General features: G+C 40.8%; 1 protein-coding gene across 1 annotated transcript; it reads left to right on the top strand.

Annotated features, from left to right (window-relative positions):
- Nucleotides 1–394: 394 nt before the first annotated feature.
- Nucleotides 395–24,297, top strand: LOC6045193 (protein abnormal spindle). Its single transcript, XM_038254347.1, is given in 8 exon segments — nt 395–632; nt 699–878; nt 5,523–7,166; nt 12,632–14,127; nt 20,850–22,741; nt 22,744–23,621; nt 23,678–23,797; nt 23,862–24,297. Coding segments are annotated over 8 exon segments (6,489 nt in total). The 5' UTR covers nt 395–617; the 3' UTR covers nt 24,126–24,297.
- The last annotated feature ends 2,866 nt before the right edge of the window (nt 24,298–27,163 follow it).

Here is a 27,163-nt window from a genome sequence, read left to right as displayed (position 1 = left end):
CCGTTCTTTAAAAATGCGAAAAGGGTCATGAAAGCTATGTATGCTGAAAATTAAATTTTTTATTAAAAAAAACTTGCACAGTACATTCACAGACATTTTACATAAAATGTCAACGTCATTTGGTTTGAATTTTTACAAACATTTTTCAATGCATTTTGTTCAATGATGTACATCTGTTTACTGTGGAAAAGCCACCAATGCAGTATGTAACACCAAAAACCTACATCATTTTAAAATATTATACAATAAATTTTCGATTTTTACAAGTTTTTTTTCTCCGTGCACTTGCATCAAAGCTTGTGCGCAAGTTAAGAGGACAACCTGCGCACTCAACGAAGCAACCATCACCCGTTTCGCATTCTGTGCGCTTCGCCACCATTTTCCACCAGATGTCAGCGCTGTCACTTTGTCAAAACACAAAAATCCCAACCGACTTTCTTCGACCGCGGACGGACACAAGCGCGCCTCATCCCAACGATTGAAAAGTGTTGACCGCGGTCCAGTTCCAAAATTATTCGGTTCTTTAGTGTGTTTATTCAGTGTAATTAAGGTGTTGTTACGGTGTTGCAAGTTGCGGTTCCTGTAGCGGAAAACCGAGGAATGCAAGTGCGGCCAAAATGAGCGCTTTTGAGGTAGGAAACTGCGCACAATCCGGAACATTCTCGGGGATCGTTTTAAAACCGACCGTTTCTCCCCAGGTCACCGTTACGCCGCCCCGGGGTGGCCAACCGAAGCGGCGCACGGAATCGCGGGAACCGACGCTGGTGATGCTCGGCCCGTTTACGCCCAAAGCAACGGTCATCTTCGAGGGCGTCCCGGTGGGCAAGACGGCGCGCCGCCAGCTGGTGGTCCGCAATCCGTACGATGGCGAAATTAAGGTAAGAGGAAGAAGGGGGAAAACGAAGGAGAAGTGGTCGTTGCACTTGGTTGTGCGTTGCGATGCAAATGTCCTTGTTGGCAGATGTTGCAAAAAAAGAAGAGGAAAATCCGGTTTGTTTGGATGCGAATCCTTTTAGGGGAGGGCTGGTGTTTCTTTATTGTTTGGCTAATATTATAAAATGACCTTTAAAAACTAGATATATGCAACAAATTAAAATAAATAAATGCAGTAAGCCTTTCTACTGGCATTTTCATAAAAAAAAAGTTGTTCAAAATGCATTACATTTGAGTGGTTAGTCTGGCAAAACGCAGATTTCAAAAAATCTAGTTTTGAACGATTAAAAATATGATTACCATACACATAAAAAAACTTTTGTTTGCCCCTTGTTTTATTCGGCTTTGTTTTGAAAAAAATACACCACCAAGAATGAGATTATTTTGATTTCTTTATTGGAGTAAATCTTTTTGTACAATCATAAATCGGAGCGTTTGGTACGGTATGTCCACGCATCCTTGCTCTCCTGTAGATTCTATGAATTGTGATCCGTTCACAGAATCCTCTTTGCGGTAAACATAACGCAGTAGGGCTAGCCGCTTTATTTTTGCCTTCCTCACCTTACTGAGGAAAGGCTATCGAGAAATTAAAAGTGAGAGTGTGTGCGTGCAACATGGAGTTAAACTTTTCGAAGTGCCATGGGAACCTTCACAGAAACTGCACAGAAAGTTTAACTCCATGTTGCACACACTCTCACTTTTAATTTCTCGATAAATCACTCGAAAAATGAACTTATTAGTTTGACCTCGTAGACCCACCTTCACGTATACATATCGACTCACAATCAGGTTCTGAGCAAATGTCTGTGTGGATGTGTGTAGGTGGGTGGACAAAAAAAACCCTTTCAGGCCTGAATTTAAAAAAAAAAATTAGTCAATGATGGAAAAATGATTTTTATGACCATGCGAAAATTACAGGCTAGTTTTGAAAATTTTGATATTTGGGTCATATATGACCCATCAGGCTCAAAAGGGTTAAAGTAATATACAGAGCGGATTCGCTAATTCGAATTGAACTGCATTTGAATGAGCGTCTTCAAATTCGCTTATGGCAAACTTGACCGAATTACGCTTTTAAAACAACAATATTTTTTTTTCAAAAAAATCATCTAAACGCGTTTTCCGGTTTAGTTTGGAATGCTTAACAACCCTACAGAAAAAACGTTACTTAATCCACCCTTAGGTGGTTGGTGCCTTCCTCACATTCGAAAGGTCATTTAATTACCTATCCAAAGATAAGTCGCATGATATATTTGGACAACGTTTTCATCAAAATATCTGAGATCTGTCCTCCAAAAAGTGTATAAATAACACCTAAGTGCTTATAACTTTTGGTAGGATTGTCAGATCTTCAATGTTTTGAACGCGTTGGAAAGGTCTTTCAAATACTTTTCTTACAAAAACCACCCTTTTTACAACCTTCCGGACTTTTGTTAAAGTTGTTTTTTAGCATAACTTTTGAAGTACTTAACTAAACCGCATAATTTTTAATACCGACTTATGGGACCTCGTGGCGCAGGGGTAGCGGCTTCGGCTGTCGATCCCGATGATGCTATGAGACGCGGGTTCGATTCCCGCCTTATCCACTGAGCTTCTATCGGATGGTGAAGTAAAACGTCGGTCCCGGTTTCTCCTGTCTCGTCAGAGGCGCTGGAGCAGAAATCCCACGTTAGAGGAAGGCCATGCCCCGGGGGGCGTAGTGCCAATAGTTTCGTTTTTTTTATGGGACCTCAAGACGGATCGAGTGACGCCAAAACGGACAAAATCGATTTAGCCAATGTCAAGATAATCGAGTGACAATTTTTTGATCAACATCCCACCACACACACAGACATTTGCTCAGAATTTGATTCTTAGTCGATAGGTATACATGAAGGTGGGTCTAGAAGGTCTAATTGAGAAGTTCATTTTTCGAGTGATTTTATAGCCTTTCCTCAGTAAGGTGTGGAAGGCAAAAAACCGGTGAAATTTGCCCAAAAAATGGTAAAAAATTTCACTTTTCTGAAAATCTTCATATAAAATACGGGTTTCGTGCTAACTATTTTGAAAGCTGGGAAATCCCAACTCAGGGGAAATATACCGTTTCTAATTAAACACCTATCTTCGTCATATGAAGAGTTTGATGCTCGATTAAAGCTCCAAAAATACTACATATTTAGGCTATAAACTTACCAGCAACAGCATCGCCTCAAGTAAGCACGCAAATTTATGCCACTTACTGGCCAAAAAGATCAAATTCAATACACTTTTGATCATAATTTCTATTTTGCGAAACCATTTCTCATCATTTTGGTGGCACACACATCCACACGCAAGATGAGAGGTTAACTGCTTAACGAAAGCCGCCATCAATATCTTTTCACTTGCGCTAACGATTTCAAAGCGCTTAAAATATAAAACTGCTTCCAACTACCGGCAACATGTTTTTTTGCCCATTAGTTAGTCACTCACTTGAAAAAAAAAATCCCGAAACATGTAAATAATTAGCAAGCGCCATCAAAAAAACAAACGCGCCAAGTCATTTGACGTTTCAATTTCGAATACATATTCCAATCGAAGGCTGAAGAAAACCGAGCGAGGAGCGAAGGCAAATAAAGAACAAAGGGTGGCCACCAACACAACCAACATGCTGGTGCAGCGCCTGTTGGAGTGAGCAAGTGCTGCCAGGAAACTTTCCCTATAAATGCTACTTTTCGTGAGTGTTCGCTTAAAATTTCATCAATTTTGGCAGCACTAAGCAGACCCAAAGCGCTGGACGAAAAAAAAGAACTAAGCTGAAATAGAAAAATGGGCGTGGCCCAATGCATTTGACTGATTAGAATGCATTTTCGAAATATTTTTTTTAAATGCTTGTAAAAGGAATAGCATAGCTTTTAATAAAAGTGAAAATAAACAGAAATTTTCACAAAGAGTTGCTCTACTCGTTGGTGTACTTGGATTTAGTGAATTTAAAGGAACAATCCAGATTAGGGTTTGTTCAAATATTACGTCCAATGATTTTCGGGATTTCAGACCCCCCCACTCCCCCCTGTCACGCACTTTTCCTTTACCTTTAACATGGGCTGTCACAAACCCCAGACCCCCCCCCCCCCTCCCCTATTCATGGACGTAATTTTTGAACGAACCCTTACCCAGCATCATTCAAACTCGACCGCTTATTAGGCTTAAAATGGGCATATTTCCCCTACCTTATCTAATCTACATACAGTGGCTTCATTGAAACGATTGACAGCTGTCAAACACTTGATATCACGTGTTCAGAAATTTTCGAACAATGGGGTTAAAACGTCAAGCCTGGTTTTGACGGTTGAGTGCTTTTCAATTCGAATACGTTCGAATTAGCGAGCATTCGAATTAGCGGTCGAAGTAGCGTAGCTGTAGTAGCTGTACACTATAACCCTGAAGGTTTGACACCAACTGTGGTCAAACAAACGGGGTCACTTTTTAACATTGACAACACGGAGTTCACACAAAAGGTTACTGTAAGACAAGTTGGGCTGTTTTTGTAAGGCTGTATCGGTGCGAACACGCAGAAAAAAATAATGAAAATTTAATGTCAGTTTTCGCATGAACATTCATTTTTCGAAATTATTTATCTACGTGCCTAGTTGACGACGAACCCAGCGTCACGTCACAAAGTTTGTTTTTCTTTTGAATTCAGGACCAGACCGGCTAATGAGTCGATTTTGGAACATGGAGCAGCGCGCACGCCTTGCATTCGATTGTGAGTACTCGCGGTTACTCTGCACTTGATATTTTATTTTTCATAAGTCCTTCATTTATCATCGTTGATCGGAAGGCACGCCGCCGGTTTAGTACGTTTAAATTATTGTTTTAATTTCACCACAATCGTTTACGCGGTGTCCTGTTTTCTTTCCGCCCAAATTCGTTGATCGTAATATCCATTTTATGAAGAGTAAAGCGTGTTTAGTTACTTTTTTTTTAGAAATTTGCTCGCGTTATCGTACAAACTCTAAAACTATACTAGCAAGTCTATCCCATAGCACTACTGCTCGGTTGGCACGCGTTCGAAAAAAAAACATATTAAATAATAAATTATGTACTTTCCGCAGCCGGCTGCCTAAGATTTTTAAAATTTCTACCGATATACAAATTGCTTATGGTCGCATCATCTACCACAGTGAATCCTGACCTCATACCCATCTTTCTAACCCCTCAAAACTTATGTGATACTTTGTCGAAGACGCAGCCGATTTAGCGGTCTCCATCACTCAACTCACTTACCAGTGAGATTTCAAAAAGTGTCCGAGTGGCTTATGGATGGTCCTTTATTAAGGGAAACGGTCGATTTGAAGATTCTGCTTGTGAGACAGAAGTTGCAACTAAGCCACGGATCCAACATTAAACTGCTAGGGTAGACATAAATATGCCACAATTTTCTAAACTTTTCGGCATGCCTACAATGCAAGGATGCTGAGGAGTGTGCAATAATTGAAAATTAAATATTTTTTGAAATGGTTTTAATTGGTATAGCAAAACGTCCACCCATAGCTCAATATCAATCATCCAAAAAATAGAGAATCCCTAAAGCATAAAGCTAAATTTTGTGTATTTTTTTCCCTTTCCAGGTCCTCGTCACCAAAATCCCCAAACCGGAGGTCAACCTCTCCCTGGAGTGGACCTCCTCGGACATCGCCACCGGCGACGAACGCCTGCTCGACCTGGTTTGGTCCCCGTCGAAGCTGCTCGCCATCAAGGAGGTACTCCAGATGAGCGACAGCTGCGGCAACCGGAAGGAGATTACGCTCATCATGAAGTCGATCGAGCTGAAGAAGGCAGCTCCAGCGAAAAAGGTCGCGCCGAAGGCGGCGGCGGCGGCGCCGGTGATGCCAAAGTTGAGACTGAAGTTGAAATCGCCGTCGCCGCCAAAGGCGGCCGTTAGGCGATCGGTGTTGAATCGGAAGAAGGAATCGCCGGTGAAGTCGGCGATGGTGGCACCGATGCCACCGAAGGTGGCCGCGCTGAAGTCGAGCAACGCGAGCAACATCTTCAGCTCGAGTGCGTTCAACTTTTCACAGATTTCGGAAGGGGGGAGGAGGTCGGACAAGGAGAATCAGAGCCCGGGGACGCCCGATGCGGCGTCGAAGCTGTTTAATAGCATCAAGTTTACGCCGTCGAATGGCGGGGAGATTGCCGACTTGGCGGACCTGCCAACTCCGGTTAATTTTCTGCGTGTGGACGACTTTCGGTTTGAAAACATTGCTTCGATCCGAAAGCGACTCAGTATTTCACCGGAGGTGAAGCTGGCGGTGCCGAGCAATGAAAGTGTGCTCGCGTTAAAGGCCACGCCGGAAGTTCTGAGCTACAAAGTGGGGAGTCCTGGCAGGGGTCAGTTCGATCCGAACTGCTTCTCAACGGTGTCGAAACCTCCGGAACCGGAGCGAACCTACCTGATGGTCAACGAGGTGACTGCGACGGCGGAGAAGGATTCCGGAGCGAGGCAACTCAATTTTTCGCACGACCTCGAGCTGACCGAGATCGTCCACATGAAGGATTCGCCGCTGGCCGCGCGAAAGGCCGCCGAAACGGTTCGCGCCGTGGACCGGGTTTCACCGTGCAACGAGATTCAGATGGTGTTCCTCGAGCAACTTGAAGCTGCCTTCAGCGAACAGCAGCACCAGCCACAGCCAAAGGTCCTGAACAAAACCCAAACCGTGTCCCCGTACTGCACCAGTCCGCAACTCTCGATGATCGCCGAGGAGAGCCTTCGCGACCTGGGCGTAACGTACGCGGCATCCGCCGCCCCAGAAACAACCCACATCCACCAGAAAACGTTCAAAATCGCCAGCCACGAAAGTCTCGTCAAATCCACCTCCGACGACAACATCGTCAAGAATCTAACCCTGGAACTCGTCAGAAGTCGTCCCGTTCCACCCACAACTCCCGGCTCGATGCCAAACCTCAACGAGGACGTCGACGACGACGACGACGAGGCGCGCCACATCTTCAAGGAGCACGAAATCCGCGCCCAGTCCAGTCGCTTCAACCTGCACGAGTTGGGTCGCGTCAGCGACGAGATGAACCAATCCGCGGGAAAACGACGCCACCACCTGGACCGGACCGACTACGACGAAGAAGAGGAGGAGGAGGAGGAAGAACTCTGCTCGATGGTGATTTCACCGCCCAAACGGAGCAAAATGACGGCGATGAGTATGGGACGGATGGCTCCGCCGCCGCCAAAGGCGCGGACCGCTGTCAGACAGAGCTTGCAGGTAATTAAAAGAGTTGTCGCGTGTCGATCAACCGAATCCTCATTTCGAATCGTGTGGTGAAGAAGCGGGGTGGTTTGGCCTTGTGGACAGTTGCTAGGCGTGTGGGAATGTGGGTTTATTTGTTGTTATCACCAGCAGCGAATCGTTGCAGTTTGATTGTGCAACGGACTGAGATTGGTGTTGAGTTGTTAAAACTATGTTTGGGTTTTGTAGAACTTTCCAAGTGCATTGAATAAATTGTTTCGAAATGAGTTCGGAAGATTCCTTCTGGTGCGAGGAAAGCTTCAGCAGTGGTGCGGATATTATCATTATCAAACTTATTGAGCCGGAGGTGAGAAATTGATAAGCAAATTGCATCCATTTATATGTCATTTGAGTACATCGATAGTGGGTTACATCATATGCGATAGAACAAAAAAATCAAATTAACAATTTTAAGATGTTGTTTTTAATTCCCTAGTTTTTTTTAAAGGATAGTTTGCTTTTAAAAAATCCAAACTTAATCATAAATAAATAAAGAAGATTACACAAAATTACGGATAAAATTGTAATTTGAATTCCAACAAAAAAAAGTGGAAGATCTAGCAAAACTGCCTAATGACGCTGGAACATCAGTGAAATTTCAATAGAACCGCCTTAAACGTGTACAAGCACGTTTCCGATACGGCAATCTTTGTTTTTACTTCAAGGCTAAAAACGTTTAATATAGAGAAATTCCAGCTCAAATCAGGAATTTTTCTGGTACTTTTGTACCCGACCCTCTCCGATTTCAATGAAACTTTGTAGACATGTTATCCTGGCCTATTTTTGTGTATATGGAGCCAATAGTACTCAAAAATCACACTTGAGGAGGGCGTAAGGTATTTAAATATTTTTGTATTTTGTAATTTAAAAATTACTGTATTTCGAAGCCTTTGCGTCGTACCAAAAAGTGGTCAAAGACAAACTTGTAGGAAATCGGACGGGCTTTCTGAAAAAAAAAAAAAAAAAATACACAGAAACAAAAATACACGCCACATCAATGACATTTTTTTATTTTTAAATCTAAAACTTAAATTTTAAGATGATGTCACGATTTTTTTTCGTTTAAAATTTTTACGGAAATAGCCTAAATGTTACCAAAAGACTGACGAAAAATGCAGGATGGTATGTCTCTTCTAAAAAAATACAAAAATCATTTACTAAAACTGTGTTTTTTTTGAAAAGTGGTCTAAACGTAAAAATTAAAAAAAACCAGTAGTGGGGATCGACTCTCCAGACAATTTTACATAACAGTCTCCATATTGACCATTGTCCTATGTCCAATCCTTGGGAAGATACAGCGGTTTTAAAAATAAAAATGATGAAAAAACGGGTTTTTTGGTGGTTTTTGGCAATTTCTATATGACAGACTTGGTTTTTCAGTCTCGTAAATATTTTTACCGGAAAGCTCGTCCAATTTCCCATCCTGCATTTTTCGTCAGTTTTTTGGTAACATTTTAGGCTATTTCCGTTAAAGTTTTGATCGAAAAAAAATCGTGACATCATCTTTAAATTTAAGTTTTAGACTTAAAAATCAAAAAATGTCATTGATGTGGCGTGTATTTTTGTTTCAGTGTATTTTTTTCAGAAAGCCCGTCCAATTTCCTACAAGTTTGTCTTTGACCACTTGTTGGTACGACGCAACGGCTTCGAGATACAGTAATTTTTTAATTACAAAATACAAAAATATTTAAATACCTTACGCCCTCCTCAAATGTGATTTTTGAGTACTATTGGCTCCATATACACAAAAATAGGCCAGGATAACATGTCTACAAAGTTTCATTGAAATCGGAGAGGGTCGAGTACAAAAGTACCAGAAAAATTCCTGATTTGAGCTGGAATTGCTCTATAGTAAATGTTACTCTCAATTTCAAGCATAACTTTCGCAACATTGAAGCAATTACAATTATGCAACAAGTTTGCTCAATATTCAAGCATTCACGAGTATAATTTCCGATTTTTAGAGTTTTTTTTTAAAAAAAAAAGGTCCAATAAACCAAATTTTCAGTTTTTGCTTTTTGGATGTTTTTTAATACCCCTAACTCAAGGCGGTTTCAAAAACACCCAAAAAGCAAAAACTGGAATTTGGTTTATTGGACGTTTTCAAAAATAAAACTCCAGATTTGTTTTCCCATCATGCTGATAGTTGATGAAAATCATGTAAATTTCCAATGAAGTTAATGTTAATATACATAATTTATCATGATACCTTTTGGTACATGATAAATGGTGTAAATTTACAAGAATATTTTTTTCTGTGTATCCCTTCCCAGATGTAATATCACCATGATTTTTTTTTCTGTGAAGAGCTCAGCAAGATGCTTTTTCCAAATATTGCTCTTTGAGGCTAGTACGGAGCTTGGGAGGAACGCAAAACGCCATAGAAAAGGAACAGAAACGGAAAACGCGTTTGACGTTTCTTTGTGAGGTGTCAATTTGGTTTGATGGTTTGATTCAAAAATCAAATAATTTTGGTTTTGCTATTTTGAAAGCGACTGAAAATAACAAACGTTTAAATAATGTTGTAGTTTTAAAAAAATATAAAGAAAAAATAAATTAAATTATCTATGTATTGTCGAAAACATGTTTTGCTTTGCTGTGCACCAGAATTTCACCAACAAATCCAAATATTTTCAACGAGCACAAATATGGGACATAAGTATTAGGGTGGGTACGGATTTTGAAAATTTCTCAGATTAAGTTCTGGTGTGGTTCCCCTTGTAGGGCATACCCATTGGGACTCTCACACCAAATTTCAGCTCATTTGGCTGAAAACTGGCTTATCTCAAGATGGTTCAAGTTTACATGGAAATTACTATGGGAAATTTTGAATTTTCGTTCATACGCTTCTGTCCTATAGGGGAAATATACCCATTTTAATCACTCTAAGCCGTTCGACCAATTCTCATCACTTTTGCCGTTTCCGCTAATAAATCAATATTTCAGATGTATCAAAAATGGAGAGTTGCTTGCTCACTTTTTTTTGAGATATTTATTACTTTGGAACAGTCACAAACACTTTATGAAAGCTGTAATTCATGATCAAAGTGCTGATAGGCCGATAAAAGAAATAGGCTGAGAAAGGGTATAGTTCCCCTAATAGGACCTATTAAAAAAAAACTCTAGATTTTTTTTGTTTTAAAACAACGCTAGAAACATAAAAATAAAAAAAATAAAACAAGTATCTCAAACGGCATTTTTTAAATGTAAAATGAAATAAATAAGCAATCAAGCAATACCTTCTTAACAGAGCAGTTCTCCTAGATTTCGGTCATTCGATTTTTTTTGTATTTTTTAATCGGGCTGAAACTTTTTTGGTGCCTTCAGTATGCCCAAAGAAGCCATTTTGCATCATTAGTTTGTCCATATAATTTTCCATACAAATTTGGCAGCTGGCCATACAAAAATTCAAAAATCTGTATCTTTTGAAGGAATTTTTTTATCGATTTGGTGTCTTCGGCAAAGTTGTAGGTTTGGATACGGACTACACTGGAAAAAATGATGCAAGGTAAAAAAAAATTTGGTGATTTTTTATTTAACTTTTTGTCACTAAAACTTGATTTGCAAAAAAACAATATTTTTAATTTTTAGAGGACATAAAAAAAATGAAACATTCGTGAAATTTTCCGAACTTTATGAAAACAATATTTTCATTTTTTAAATCAAGACTAACATTTTAAAAGGACGTAATATTTAATTAATGAAATTTTGAAAATATTTTTTTCGAAAAGATCGGAAAATTTCACGAATGTTTCATATTTTAACATTGAAAATCAGACAATTAGTTGCTGAGATATCGACATTAGAAAATGGTGTGTTGTTTGGGTGAGACTTAGAAAACATCAATTTTCCTGTTTTTAACGGTACACATCAACCATCGCTTTTGCACCCAGATTTCTGTTACAGACATTTTAGTATCTTCAAAAATACGGGAACTATCGATATGATTTTTTATTCATCCCCTAAATTACAGTCTTCAAAAATATTTACAATAAAGTTTGACCATTTTGACAATCAGATTCTTTCAGGATTGGGTCCGTAAGTTTGACAAATTTGGAATAAGAAGACAACAACTTCTTTGGTTGCTGTGCACCCTTAAACCTTTGCATGGCAACATCTCAGCAACATAGGGTCGTATCAACAAAGTTCAAAAAAGCAAAATGTAGAGAATTTTTTCAACTTTTCAAAAAATATTTTTTCAAAAGTGGGCATACATGTGCACTAATTTAAAAAACGAAAAACTGTGACTATTTTCAAAAAAGTCATCTAAAAATGGATTTAACTTGAAAACGGTGCACTTTATGAAAATTTCATAAATTTTGATTACCAATTTAATTTTACATAAAAAAATGAAGTTCAAAAATTTTTGCGACCAATTTTTCGATTTTTGGGAAAAATCAGTATTGATTCAAAAATTCATAACTCGCTCAAAGATTTTTTGCACAACCTGGAAATTTCTGAAAAGTTGGCGTTTGATGTCCTCTAAAACATATAAAAAAATAAATAAAAATATAGTTTTTTTTTGCAAATCAAGTTTTAGTGACAAAAAGTTAAATAAAAAGTCACCAAAATTTTTTTTACCGTGTATCATTTTTTTCCAGTGTAGTCCGTATCCATACCTACAACTTTGCCGAAGACACCAAATCGATCAAAAAATTCCTTCAAAAGATACAGATTTTTGAATTTTCATAAATCATTTTTGTATGGCCAGCTGCCAAATTTGTATGGAAAATTATATGGACAAACTCAAGGACAAACTAATGATGCAAAATGGCTTCTTTGGGCATACGGAAGGCACAAAAAAAGTTTCAGTCCGATTAAAAAATACAAAAATTAAAATTTAAGAAAAAATACTGATTTTGTAGAGAATTTCTCAACAGCATATTTGTTCCGAGAGCACTCAGGAATAGCTAAGATTCAAACTTCTTAAAAAAAATAAACTAAGCAAATAATATTAATTTTTATATTCCATAGTTTAAACATTTAAAAATATCCGGAATTCTAAAATTTAATGAAACCTGTTAAAACCTTTAAATTTAAAAATTCTAAAAATCAATGTTTCTTAAAATTCTGACATTTAAAAAAATTGGTTTTACAATTCAGACTCAATTTTAAGTATTTCAATAGTTAATTGCCTATTAAATTTCATTATCTCAACATTTCAACACCGCTATCTTGGATTTAAAAAAAATCTTAAGAGGAGTCTTAAAAATAAAAATCAAAAATAAGACAACAACGTGAAATTTTTCCAAGCCCTTCGGATAATTCAGTTTGGACGGTACTCGCCATTCGGATAATTTTGAAGCAAAAAAACAAAATCCCAATTTTTATTCATTTCAAAGATTATTATGTTTTATTTTAAGAAGTTTTCAAAACTGAAATGCAAAAGATTTGATTTAACTTCTGTAACTAATTCTGTCTCAATCTTTCGATTATTCCAGGTCACCAAATCGACCGCCCCCACACGACCCCTCTCACTCAAACGACCCGTGCTGGCCGTCCCAACGCTCGCCCTTGCCCGCAAAGTCCCGTCCGAGGAGAAGCGCATCTTCCTGTACGACTCCGATCAGCACCTGAAAACGTTCATCAACCCGGACCCGTTTGCGGCGACGACAACATGCGACCCGTTTCTGTCCGTTACCATGTACCTGGACGAGCGCGCCTTCGAGCGGTACGAACGCCAGCTGAAAAAGTGGCTCAACGCGCTGGTCACGATTCCGGCCGACTTGGACACCGAGTCGAACAAGCCGCTCGATGTTGGGAAGCTGTTTGACGAGGTCAAGGGCAAGCAGCTGACGCTGGCCCCGACGAAGGAGTTGATCTCGTGCCATTACTACCGGAGTCGGTTGGAGCAGTTGCGGAACGCCGGGTACGGGTTGTACACGAGCGAGCAGGTCGCGGGACCGCTGCGGAAGGTGCGGAGTGCGATCGAGAAGAAGTCGATGGTGCTGAGGACGGATCGGGATTTGCATCTGGATTTGGTGCTGCAGCGGACAATTTTGGAGCTGTTGTTGTGCTTCAACCCGCTGTGGTTGCGGCTTGGGCTGGAGGTCACGTACGGAGAGTTGATTGAGCTGCAGTCAAATCGGGACATTGTGGGGTTGAGTACGTTCATCGTGAATCGGCTGTTTCGCGATCGCTACGAGGAGGCAAAAGGATCGAAGGCGTACAGTCTGTCGCCGGCGTACGCCGAGTACATGAAAAAGTTCACCTTCCAGAAGTTCCTCTTTCTGCTGTTCTTCCTGGACACGGCCAAGAACAGTCGCCTCATCAAACACAACCCCTGCCTGTTCGTGAAAAACGCCCCCTACAAGGAAACCCGCGAGATCCTGATCCGCTTCGCGTCCCACCTCATCGCGGGGATCGGTGACATCACCAAGCACCTCAAACGATTCGGTTACGTCCTAACCCACAAGCAGACCTTCCTGGACGAATTCGACTACGCGTTCGAGAACCTTGGCGTCGACCTCCGAGACGGCATCCGCCTCACCCGCGTCATGGAGATCATCCTGCTTCGGGACGACCTCACCCAGAACCTGCGCGTCCCCTCGATCTCCCGCCTCCAGAAAATCCACAACGTCAACTTGGCCCTGCGAGCCCTCGAGGAAGCCGAGTACCAAATAACCGGTGACATCACCGCCAAGGACATTTGCGACGGTCACCGCGAGAAGACGCTTTCGCTGCTGTGGCAGATCGTGTACAAGTTCCGGGCGCCCAAGTTTAACGCGGCGGCGAACGTGATCCGCGGCTGGTGGAGGAAGAACTGGTTGAGGGTGGTGATTGCGAGGAGGATAGAGGAAAAGCGGGCGAAGAGGAGGGAGCGCGCGGCAGTGAGGATACAGGCGATGTGGAGAGGGTTTAGAACCAGGAGGTGGTTCCGTGCGATGCGTGAGGAGAAGCTGCAGGCGGTGGTGATTTTGCAAAAGTACACGAGGAGGTAAGTTTGAGGGGGGTGGTTTGGTGGGGGTATGGAGGGCTACCAAGGTTGCACAAAATCAGAGAAATTTTGAGAAGTTAGCTGTATCGGCGTATGCAAAATTATACTATCTCATAATTTCGCTGCCGGTGTTGTATTGAAACTATCTAAAATTATTTAAGACAAAACCTGTCGCATTCGATTCGGTTTGTGGTCTCATACATACCTAATGAATCGTGTAATGTTTCGGAGTTCAAAAGTTATGTTTTCTCTTGTAGAGCAATTCTCTACGAAATCGTTTTTTTTTTAAATTCTTTTATTTTTAAATCCGTCTGAAACTTTTTTGGTGCCTTCGGTATGCCCAAAGAAGCCATTTTGCATCATTAGTTTGTCCATATAGTTTTCCATACGAATTTTTAACCGGCTCCGTGGCTTAATGGTTGCGGCTTCTGCCTCGAAAGCAGAAGGATCAGGGATCAAATCCCAGTCGGTTCCCTTGAAATTTAGAATCAGGAAAAAAAACGAAACTATTGGCACTACGCCCCCCGGGGCATGGCCTTCCTCTAACGTGGGATTTCTGCTCCAGCGCCTCTGACGAGACAGGAGAAACCGGGACCGACGTTTTACTTCACCATCCGATAGAAGCTCAGTGGATAAGGCGGGAATCGAACCCGCGTCTCATAGCATCATCGGGATCGGCAGCCGAAGCCGCTACCCCTGCGCCACGAGACCCCAGAATCAGGAAATGAACTTTGAATATGAACAAAAAACCTATAAGAATCAGGTGGGATTCGAATTCACACCTTTGAATTGATGGTCAGGGACGCTAACCAGTCGGCCATGATGGAGTTTGATCCGTAGTGGCGAAACAATGTCACAAGGTGTAACATATCAAACCATTATATAACTACTAACACCGTCTCAAAACAGCCCAGGGCCATCTCATAGGGACGTGGCGTTGCATCGTGTTGCCATCTGGTTTTTTAAAGTGCAAGAGTGGAAAAGTGCTGAGTCATCGTCTAAAAATAGACGACGTCCTATCTTGCCCAGCAAAATGAAGTCGATAAAGTAGTCGGTTTCGATGAGAAAATGTGGAAAATAGCGACGCCATCCCCCTATATACACTAGGGTGGTCCAAATCCGGACTTTTTTGGGGCTACCCCCTGAATTCAAAGATTGACCCATCACTAGGCTAAATTCCAAATTTGAGCTCATTCTGACCACGGGAACCCCTCCCTCCAATCGCTTAAAGTTTGTATGGGAAAAATCGTCAAAATGTATGGAGAAAAACAACTGTTTTACTTTTTTACCTGTGGAAGGCGCCATAGTTATCCGATTCTTACCATTTCTCAAATGTAGAACCTTCATTAAATTTAGAACAACTTTCCCGAAGACACCATATTTTTAGGATTTTTCCCGCGAAGTTATTAGCGCTCAAAACTGACCATTTTTGCGCGGCTAGCTGTAGGGGCTACCTAACAACGATGTTTAATTACAATTCGTACACGCACGTGCTCTCTCTCAGGTTCAAACTCTCTCACGAGCTTGCTCGCCTGCCTGCCTGCCTGCCTGTTTGCCTACAAGCGCGCGCGCTGTTTCTCTGCTTGGACTTTTGTCGTCGTCATCGTTTTCGTTACGCTGCGCTGCGTTCCTGGCATGTTTATTATAATTTTCAGGATATATTTCGATATTTATTTCGAGATATAAAATTAAATGTAATATGTGATTAACAATAGATATCATATTATCAGAGCGTGTGTGAGAGAATACAAATTTCGATAAATTAGTTCCTCCATGAATTGTCATCTGTTATTATTGAGTAATTTTTTAAATGGGGATATTGTAATTTAAATTTATTTCTAGTTTTTTTTAAATGGTACCATATCAAACTCAAGACTGGGATTTTAACTATTCTAGAAAAAATAAAAGACTATTTTTAACTTAGTCAAGTATAGATTTCAGAAAGAACAATACACTTAGACAATTCATCGATTATGGGAACTGTTTTTTCCACTTTTGTATACTATCAAACAAGCTTAAAAAGAAAATATTTGAAGTTTTTTCATAGCCCTATGATCACGACTATTTTTCATTCCATACAAAATATTTTAATCTGCCGAAAATATAACAATCTTCCTTACAACAAATTGCGGTATATTTTGCTTTTGACGATTATTAGAAGTTTATGTCAGATTCCGAAACATCCAAAAAGTGCAACGATGTCTAAAAGAAAAGCCTCAAAAATAGAGATTGTTGAGTTAACTTGTTTTATATCTGGAATCAAATTGCCTTCGAATGGACAAGCAGTTGGTTGGATGATATTTAGAGTTAAAAAAAAAACAAAATTTGTATTACCTGAAGATTTTTTTTAAATAACTCTAATGAGCATATACGAACAACTGCTTGTAATGCTTGGAAAAACGAACAAACCCTGTTCATTTGCTTTAATCTTTTAAATGAGCCTAAGCCAAAGCCTAAGCTGCCTTTTATTCAATTTTTTTTTTCAGTGCACTTTAAAAAAAATGACGTGATCTAAGAATTTATATGCTAAATATATCTCAAAACAAACCTGCTATTTTAGTTGAAAATTATAAAAAAAAACATGCCAGGAACGCAGCGCAGCGGATAGCAAACGAAAACGACGACGACGACAAAAGTCCAAGCAGATAAACAGCGCGCGCTTGTAGGTAAACAGGCAGGCAGGCAGGCGAGCAAGCTCGTGAGAGAGTTTGAACCTAAGAGAGAGCACGTGCGTGTACGAATTGTAATTAAACATCGTTGTTAGGTAGCCCCTTACAGCTAGCCGCGCATAAATGGTCAGTTTTGAGCGCTAATAACTTCGCAGGAAAAAATCCTAAAAATATGGTGTCTTCGGGAAAGTTGTTCTAAATTTAATGAAGGTTCTACATTTGAGAAATGGTAAGAATCGGATAACTATGGCGCCTTCCACAGATAAAAAAGTAAAACAGTTGCTTTTCTCCATACATTTTGACGATTTTTCCCATACAAACTTTAAGCGATTGGAGGGAGGGGTTCCCGTGGTCAGAATGAGCTCAAATTTGGAATTTAGCCTAGTGATGGGTCAATCTTTGATTTCAGGGGGTAGCCCCAAAAAAGTCCGGATTTGGACCACCCTAATATACACATAGGGGGATGGCGTCGCTATTTTTAGACCACGTTTTCCACTTTTTCTCATCGAAACCAACTACTTTATCGACTTCATTTTGCTGGGCGAGATAGGACGTCGTCTATTTTAAGACGATGACTCAGCACTTTTCCACTCTTGCACTTTAAAAAACCAGATGGCAGCACGATGTTACGCCACGTCCCTATGAACTGGACGAGGGAGTCGTGGATTTCCTGGCCCGAGTTATCTGCATTACCGATCTATGTCTGTACAATTTCTGAAGAAATAGTTAGCCAGAGAAAGGTATTCGCTTCAAAGGTTCTTGAGATATATGGTGGTTACTAACCGAACCGTGTCAGTTGAAACATACTGTGGTCCTGCCAAGCCGGGGGTTCAAATACATACATACAAAATACAATACATAATTTTCCATACAAATTTGGCAGCTTTCCATACAAAAATGATGCAAATTCAAAATTTGTATCTTTTGAAAGAATTTTTTGATCGATTTGGTGTCTTTGGCAAAGTTGTAGGTGTGGATAAGGATTTTTGTCACTGAAGCTTGATTTGCAAAACAAAAAACCCTATTTTTATTTTTATTTTTTATTTGAGTTATAAATTTTTTAATCAATACTGATTTAAAAAAAAAACGAAATATTGGTTGCAAAAATTGTTCAACTTCATTTTTCGACGTAAAACCAAATTTGCAATCAAAATGTACTTAAATGAAATATTAATAAAAAGCACCGCACAGTGAGCGAAATGGAACCCAAAATCGAACTTAATTGAACGCGGCTGGTTCCCTAGTATGAAAAATAATGTTTCTTATGTAAAAAAATCCGGGGAATCGATTGGTGATGGTTTCATTTACCTCACGAAACGGCAAGGGTCCATTTTGCCCCAATTCCCCTTTTTTACATTTTTTCTTAAAAATCAGTCTGTATTTAGAGCGGAGGCTTCATGCGGCCATCCAAAATGCACTTAACTTATGTAAAAATGTCCCAGGAATCCAGTAAAAAATACCACTTGCACCGCAAAAATCATCTAGGGTCCATTTAACCCCAATTCCGCTATGAAAGCATTTTTGGTCATTTTCAAATGTTAGGTCAGATTTAAAAAATCTGAAAATATTTTTATCGTAAAGATCAGACAATTTTACATTAGAATGACGATTTGCATTTAAATGTTTGACACATTTATGTTGATAAAAATAAAAAAATGTAAAAGGCAGTTTATTCTGCGTTTGGGAAAATTGGTCTAAAACTTATTCTTAAATCTTTTTATTTAGTTTAAATTCTAAATCAACATAAATGTATTAGACCATCAAGTGCAAATCGTCATTCTTATGTAAAATTGTCTGATCATTACGATAAAAATATTTTCATTTTTTTTAAAATCTGACCTAACATTTGAAAACGGCCAAAAATGCTTTTATAGCGGAATTGGGGTTAAATGGACCCTAGATGATTTTTGCGATGCAAGTGGTTATTTTTACTGGATTCCTGGGACATTTTCACATAAGTTAAGTGCATTTTGGATGGCCGCATGAAGCCTCCGCTCTAAATACAGACTGATTTTTAAGAAAAAATGTAAAAAAATAGGGAATTGGGGCAAAATGGACCCTTTGCCGTTTCGTGCGGTGGATGAAACCATCACCAATCGATTCCACGGATTTTTTACATAAAAAACACTATGTTTCATACCAGGGAACCAGCCGCGTTCAATTAAGTCCAATTGTGGGTTCCATTTCGCCCACTGTGCACCGTTTTCAAGTTAAAGCCATTTTTAGGTAACTTTTTTGCAAATAGTCGCAGTTTTCCATTTTTTTAAATTAGTGCTTATATTTGCCCACTCTTGAAAAAAATTTTTTTTTGAAAAGCTGAAAAAATTCTCTATATTTTGCTTTTTCGAAAAATCCATTTCATTCAACATTCCATTCCTCAATTTAAAAAGGCGATGAATAAGAACAGGAATGGAATGTGGAGTTTGTCGTTGATGTTTTGATGAAAAAATCAAATAATTTAAATTTGCAAATTCCAAAAGCTCGACAATTTTTTAAATCGATAATAATATTATTAAAAATTGAATGCTGCATTCTACAGATTTGTTTTAAGAATTAACATATCAAAAACAACAGCTTATTGTGACCTTTTCAAAAAAATCTCTAAAATTGAATATTGACCGGATTTTCTTTTGGTTTGAAAATGAAGTAAAACGGAGATTATAGTCATAAGATAATCATTTAATTTTGCGGCAGATTTTTTTTTAATTCTTTTTGCCTTCCTCACCTTACTGAGGAAAGGCTATAAAATCACTCGAAAACTGAACTTCTCAATTAGACCTCCTAGACCCACCTTCATGTATACCTATCGACTCAGAATCGAATTCTGAGCAAATGTCTGTGTGTGTGTGTGTGTGTGTGTGTGTGTGTGTGTGTGTGTGTGTGTGTGTGTGTGTGTGTGTGTGTGTGTGTGTGTGTGTGTGTGTGTGTGTGTGTGTGTGTGTGTGTGTGTGTGTGTGTGTGTGTGTGTGTGTGTGTGTGTGTGTGTGTGTGTGTGTGTGTAGGGATGTGGGTCTGTGCACCAAAAAATATGCACTCGATTATCTCAGCACTGGCTTAACCGATTTGGACCGTTTTGGTCTCATTCGATTCGTCTTGGGGTCCCATAAGTCCCTATTGAAAATTATGAAGTTTAGTAAAGTACTTCAAAAGTTATGCTAAAAAACGATTTTGACTAAAGTCCGGATGATTGTAAAAAGGGTGGTTTTTGTAAGAAACCCCAGCATGTTATACATTTCTAGAAAGGTATTTAAAAGACCTTTCCAACGCGACCAATACATTAAAGATCTGACAACCCTATCAAAAGTTATTAGCAATTAAATGTTATTTATGCACTTTTTGGAAGCCGGATCTCAGATATCACGATGAAAACGTTGTCCGGATCTATCATGCAACCCGTCGTTGAACAGGTAATCAAAAGACCTTTCCAACGCGTCCAAAACATTGAAGATCTGACAACCCTATTAAAAGTTATAAGCACTTAAGAGTTATTTATACACTTTTTGGAGGCTAGTTCTCAGATATTTAGATGAAAACGTATTCCAAATATATCATGCGACCTATCTTTGGATAGGTAATTTAAAGACCTTCCCACGAGCGTGTCTATTTTGGATAGCATTACCCTTTGAATGAGAGGAAGGCACCAACCACCTAAGGGTGGATTAAGTAACGTTTTTTTTTTTGAAATTTCTAATTTTACTAAAATATTAAATAATGAAAAAAAAAACAAAAAAGAATATTTAATAAAACTCAAATCATAATTAAAAAAAAAAACTCTATGGTAGCAAAATTCCAAATGTGTTAATTCACTAAAAAATAATTAAAAAAAATTGTTAAAAAATAATTCTTAAAAATAAAAATAAATCAATAATTATAAAATTTAATATTTAATTGTTTCAACATAAAAAAATAATTTAATTTTAAAGTTAATTTATTTATTTCAAATATTATTTTAAATAATTTAGGCCGTTGCAAATATTTTTTAAAGTTTATGTAGAAAATCAGTCAGTTGTTCAGTACAAATGACCTCCAACAATCATTCTGCTTTCCCCACAGATACCTCGCCCAGAAGCACGCGGCCCAGCAGTACTCGTCCATTCTGCGCATCCAGCGCTGGTGGCGCTCGATCCAGCAAATGAGGACCGTTCGCAGCCAGTACCTCCTTCAGCGTCGGGCTGCCCTCCTCGTTCAAACCAGCTTCCGACGGTTCGCCTTAGCTCGCCGCATCCTAGCGGCTTCCACCGTAATCCGCACCATCAAGGCCGAAGCCCTTCGCCGTCACCAGAGTGCGATCGTTCTGCAGCGTGTTTTGCGCTCGTATGTTGTGCACCGGAAGCTGCAAGCGATCGTCGGTGGAATTGTGGCTTTTAACCGGAAGAAGGCGGTGCAGTACCGAGCGGCGGCTCGCATCCAGGCGATGGCTCGGATGGTGGTTGTGCGGAGGGAGTTTGTACGGTTGCGATCGGCCACGATCGTAATTCAGCAACGTTGGCGGGAGTGTTTGTTGGCGAGACGGCAACGGTGCGAGTACGTAGAGTTGAGACAGAGTGCAATCGTTGTTCAGCAGAGGTTCAGAGCGTTGCTGTTGATGAGACAAGTGAAGACGGAGTATGAGCTGCAGCGATCGCGAGTGATCTTCGCGCAGCGGAAGGTTCGAGCGAAGCTCGAAATGAGACGCGTTCGGGGCGAGTTTGTTCAACTCCGACAGTCTGCGGTGATCGTTCAGCGCAGGTTCCGCGCGTTGATCGCGATGCGACAGCAGAGGGCTTCATACCAAGAACTACGATCGGCCGCGATCGTGCTTCAGCAGCGATTCCGAGCGCGTTGCGCCATGAAGGTGCAATCAACGCAATATCTGATGCAGCGATCAGCTGCGCAAGCGATTCAACGTCGCTTCCGAGCCAATCTGGCCATGCGAAAGCAACGCGGTGAGTATCACCGGATTAGGGCGGCCTGCATCACGATTCAGCACCATCTTCGAGCTACGATCGCGATGAAGCGACAGCGGGTGGAGTTCCTGTCGCTGCAGTACAGCGTGATGGTCGTTCAACGGCAGTTCCGAGCGAACGTGGCCGGCCGTAGGCAGCGTGCGGAGTACGTGATGTTACGAACTTCAGTGATCAACGTTCAAATGAGGTGGCGCGCGACTTTGCTAGCTCAAGATGTTCAGCGATCGTATCAGCTGCAGCGGCAAGCCGCAATCACAATTCAACGGTATTGGAGAAACGTCCAGCTTAGGCGGATGACCCGCGAGAACTATCTGGAGAAGCGATGCGCAGCTGTCAAGATTCAGCGTTACTTCCGAGGGTATCTGCTGATGAAGCGAAACCGTGCGGAGTTTAACGACTTGAAGCGTGCGGCGATCTCCGTTCAGCGGCGTTATCGTGCGACGAAGACTATGCAGTTGCAGGTGGTGGAGTTTAAGCGGATGGTTTGGGCTGCCAGGGTGGTTCAGGTGAGATTCCGGGCAAGACAGGTCGCCAGCGTGAAGAGGGTTGAGTTTGAAGTGCTGAAGAAGGTTACGCTTTGCGTTCAACGGCAGAGGCGTGCCATGGTTGCGATGCGGAGGGATCGTGAGGCGTTCCTGAAGTTGAGGGAAGCGGTTATCAACGTTCAGCAGCGGTTTCGTGCGCTGGTGGCGATGAAGGAGGCGAGAGGAAATTACCTGAGGATCTACAGTGCGGTGATCTGCATTCAGAGAAGGTATCGAGCGGAGAAGGAGTCGGCGATCGTTCACGGACAGTATTTGAACTTGAGGAGTGCCACGATTGTCATTCAGCAGTATTTCCGAGGTTATTTGGAGATGAAGCGGCAGAAGTCTGGATTTGAGCGATTGAAGTGTGCAGCTGTGAGGATTCAGCAACAGTTGCGTGCGGTGAAACAGATGAGAGTTGAGCGAGAATCGTTCCAGAAGCAGAGATCGGCGACGATCACGATTCAGAGGTACTTCGAGGCTACCTCTCCATGAAGAAACAACGGGCAGAGTTTTTGCAGGTTCGACAAGCCTGCATAGTTGTACAGAGACGCTATCGAGCAAACCAAGCCATGACCAAGCAGAAGATCGCGTACGACCATCTCCGGACGTCCGCGATCACCATCCAGCAAAGGTGGCGAGCAACCCTGGCTATGCGACGGGACTGCTGCGACTACCGGCGCGTACAATGGGCCGTCCAGGTCATCCAGACCCGTTACCGAGCGTGCTGCCTGCGGTGGATTGCCCAACTGAACTACCGCATCTATCGAAGTGCCGTGATCGTCGTTCAGCGTAGATTCCGGGCAAATCTCCTCATGAAAACCGAAATGTCCCGCTACCAACGCCTCAAAACCGTCACCCTGCGTCTACAGACCCGCTGTCGAGGCTACCTCGCCCGTGAAGCCTTCCAGGCGAAGCTCACCCCCGAATATCTGGAACGTCGTCAACGAGAGCAAGCGGCCAAACGGATACAAGCATGCTGGCGAGGCTACCGTCACCGGAAGCGTCACCAAACCACAACAATGCGGGACATCGCCCTGCGCATGATCGCCAGCCGACGCGAAGCGCTCCGAGACCCATCCAACAACGTCACCAACATTCTGCGCTCCTGCCTCAAGTTCATGCATACCCGCTTCGCGGTACATGAAGCCATCAAGGTGCTCCAGCGGATCGAGTACATGTCCCGGCTGGTGCCGCACCTGCTCGCCAGCGACGCCATCTTCCTGGCGACCTTCTGCTACGCCACCATGGCACAAGCCATCCGGTCCGAGCTGGACAAGCAGCTGATCGAGATTTGCGCGAGGATCATCCTGAATCTGGCACGATTCAACGGAACCAAAGAGCAAGCGTTTCAGGTGAGTTGATCGCGTTTGAACCTTGAAATCCTAACCTAAAAGGTGTCGTATTGCAGGAAAACGGTCTCGTAACGGTGTCCCAGATGTTGCTGCGCTGGTGCGACAAGGAGTGCGCCATCTTCAACACCCTCTGCACCCTGCTGTGGGTTCTGTCCCACGATCGCCACAAAAAGAATGTAAGTGCAACCCCATCCCATTAACACTAACATTCCCAACTCACCCCACTCTTCGTATGTTTAGGCCATCCGCCGTTACATGATCTCGCGCGAGGCGATCTACATGCTGCGCGAAACGAAAAAGCTTGTCCAGCGCAAGGAGAACATGCGCCGCAACGTGAAGAAGCCCCCGGTGGGATGTCTGGTGCCGCCGGATCCGACGCTGATGCGAATGGTGCCGATTTTGGGGCCGGATTACGGGGTCATTCGAAGTCAGCCGTACGTGTTCTATTCGTCGGTGTTTGCGTTCGATACGGTGCTGGCCGCACTGGATGTGGATATTTCGTAGGGTAGGTATTTGTTTTGTCGTTTTGATAAGTTTGCACATTATTCTTCTATTGTTTGATTACAATTTAAATTATATGGTACGCATTGCCCGGTATTGATGTTTGGCTTGGCTGACTCAGCGACTAGCAGCTAGTGTTTAGTAATTCAATAAACAAAAGCTCATTATCAGTAAACGAAGTGTCAAACTGGAAATTTGAACAAAAGAAATCCTTGCACATCTAAGCATTGGTGAGACTGGTCACTTCAACTGAGTACATTGTTTCCCTAACACCGACTTATACATTTCAGTTCCAAAGAAGATTCTAGGTGTTGTCTACCCTTCATCAAATCAAATATTTTTCCATGGATCCATAACTACAAAAGTAGAAGCAAACCACGGGAGTAATTCATAAATTGAAAATCAAATAGGTTCTTGAATGGCAATTGTGTTTACAGATTCATCCCTTACTATTGTTTATGAGACGCAATGCCTAACATTGAGCCTAAATAGTCATATTCTGGGGATAAATGTGCAGTTCATACTGCACTTTTCAACCGTACAATTCATATATGCTGGTTTTGGAGTGTTTGGAAACACATGGAGCTTCCAAATCGACGCAGGATCATAGCTGGAAAGTGAAGGGCATGCCGATGAACTTAAACCTTCATCAGTTATCTCATAAAATATGGACTTAAAATCTGAATTTGATTCTTCCAGGTATGTACATAAATGTTTTTGTTTTTGTCAAGAGTGTGAAGTCCGCACTAGGAATCAGTATGTTAAATCGCTACCTACTGATCGGCCAGGCCAAATCTAAAAAAAATCTTGGTTAAGGTGAAGCCGTTGATCATTTTCGAAGAAAATTGATCATCACTATAAAATATTCTGTATTAAATTCAATTTAACGAATTTCAGCACCAAAAGGAATCAGCATGTGCCGGTTGTTGCCTTTTTGAAGCCACTGAAAGAATTATTGATCTAAATCAAATGTGCTTCAAAATTTATATAATTTTGTAGTACAATCATTGACGTCCTAGTTGACAATCATTGATTTATGACGATTTCCATAACTTTACAAGGAATGGGATAATCGTTACCAAAAGGAATCAGCATGTGTAGGGCACTATCCTAAACAACTTGTTGAAGGAATTTTGTCAAAATATTGAAAGCGACGCAAAATTTATATCTTTGAACGAAAAATCATCACAATGATGGAAGTCTTCACGTTAATCTAAATAAAAGAAAGGGTAATTTTTTCACAGCTTTTTAACAATCGATTGTTGATTTCGACTTTTGTACCCGACCCTCTCCGATTTCAATGAAACTTTTTAGACATGTTATCTTAGGCCTATATAAGCCATTTTTATGTATATGGAGCCAAATGTACTCGAAAATAACATTTGAGAAGGGCGTAGGTTATTTAAATATTTTTGTATTTTATAATTTAAAAATTACTGTATCTCGAAGCCGTTGCATCGTACCAAAAAGTGGTCAAAGACAAACTTGTAGGAAATTAGACGAGCTTTCCGGTAAAAATACACTGAAATACAATGGAAATTTAAATGCTTTAGACAAATTTGAGCATGTTCGGGTTTATGAAAAAATAATATGAATTTTAGTAAATTTTCGATGAATAAATCTTTGTTCGCTAAAATTATTTTTGTCGAATCTACTCATTGTAAAAGATTGTAATAGATATAATTACGTCGTCACATAAATTATTCAGGTTACATGTCACCATTCTTGAAATATAAAAACAAAATTTTACTATGTTATTGAAAACTCAAGTACATTCAGTTCTTTTCTATTATTTATTTTTCTTAAAAATTTCAATAGAGTTGCGTTGGAGAATTTGAACGGTGCGCGTCGTGGTCATCACGCAGGATTTTCGTTGCCGTTTCCGTCTTTGTTGTCCCCCCAATTGTGTGTGTTTTTCGGTCCGGGCGGTTTAGCGTTTTCGCATTTTATTTGGTTTTATCTTTCCACAGCCGGCTGTCTAAGATTTAATCATTTATGCTAAACTCAACACCAAATAACCGGGAATAGTCTCATCCGCATACTCCGACTGTTTGCCTTGAGAATGCATAATACATCACACCATTAAACAAAATTTATTGAATATTGGGTCGCATCATCATCCTCTATGTTGAATCCTGGCCATTACCCTTACCCACTAACAAAATCCCAAGTAGAAGTAGTTTTCCGGCACACGTGGGGGTGTGGATATCGTATAGAACCCACCCTTTGTAGCAACCTGTGCTAACTAACATTCCCGTCCCAATCACCCGAGATCTACAAACTGACATGGCGGGCGCCGTTGGTGGCCAACGACTGTTTCCTATTAGCAACGGCTCTAGTTTTGATGATCGTGATGTTTTATCTTTTCAGCGCATTCATGCATGCTGTTGATAAGGGAAACATCATTTGATCGTTTAAGCGTATGGTCGGTTGTATTGATAGGATGTTACGGTCCTGTTCAGCAACGGAGAAGGACAACCATGGGTGGTCATGCTCATGCTCATTTATTTTTCTTAAAAATTTCAATACCAAAAATAAAAATAAAAATATGGAAATTTTAAAAATAACTTTCATTTTGTAGTATTTTCAAGTCTTAAAAATTAAAATATCCTTATTTCATTTTTTTATAAATTTCCTATTTTGCAAATTTGGCCCGGCCTACAAAAACTTTGAGCGTCCCCTGAATTAGAGCAACACATGTCTCATGGTGAGAAACATTGGAAAGTGATAAACATTGAATTAAGATAATTTGCGAAAAAATTGTACACTGTATTCCGCCGGGGAATTGAACCCCGTTCTATCTCATACCGTAAAAATTGAAATTACAGCCCATTGCTTGGTATGACAGTGCTCTTCAGTATTTCTTATCATTTTAACACATGGCATTAAAGACAGTAATAGCAATGTCGTTTCACCCTTTTCAAATGTTGCTCCAGAATTGGTCCTTTAATGGAGAATGGTGGGAAAGTATCGAAGGAGCGGCTAAAAAATATCACGATTGATAAATAGCAATAAAAAAAGCAAAAGCAAACTGGACTGCC

Source organism: Culex quinquefasciatus, chromosome 1 (genome assembly GCF_015732765.1).
Source record: "Culex quinquefasciatus strain JHB chromosome 1, VPISU_Cqui_1.0_pri_paternal, whole genome shotgun sequence".
NCBI classification, from domain to species: domain Eukaryota; kingdom Metazoa; phylum Arthropoda; class Insecta; order Diptera; family Culicidae; genus Culex; species Culex quinquefasciatus.
Note: the sequence above shows the minus strand (reverse complement) of the source record. Positions and strands in the feature narration are given on the sequence as shown.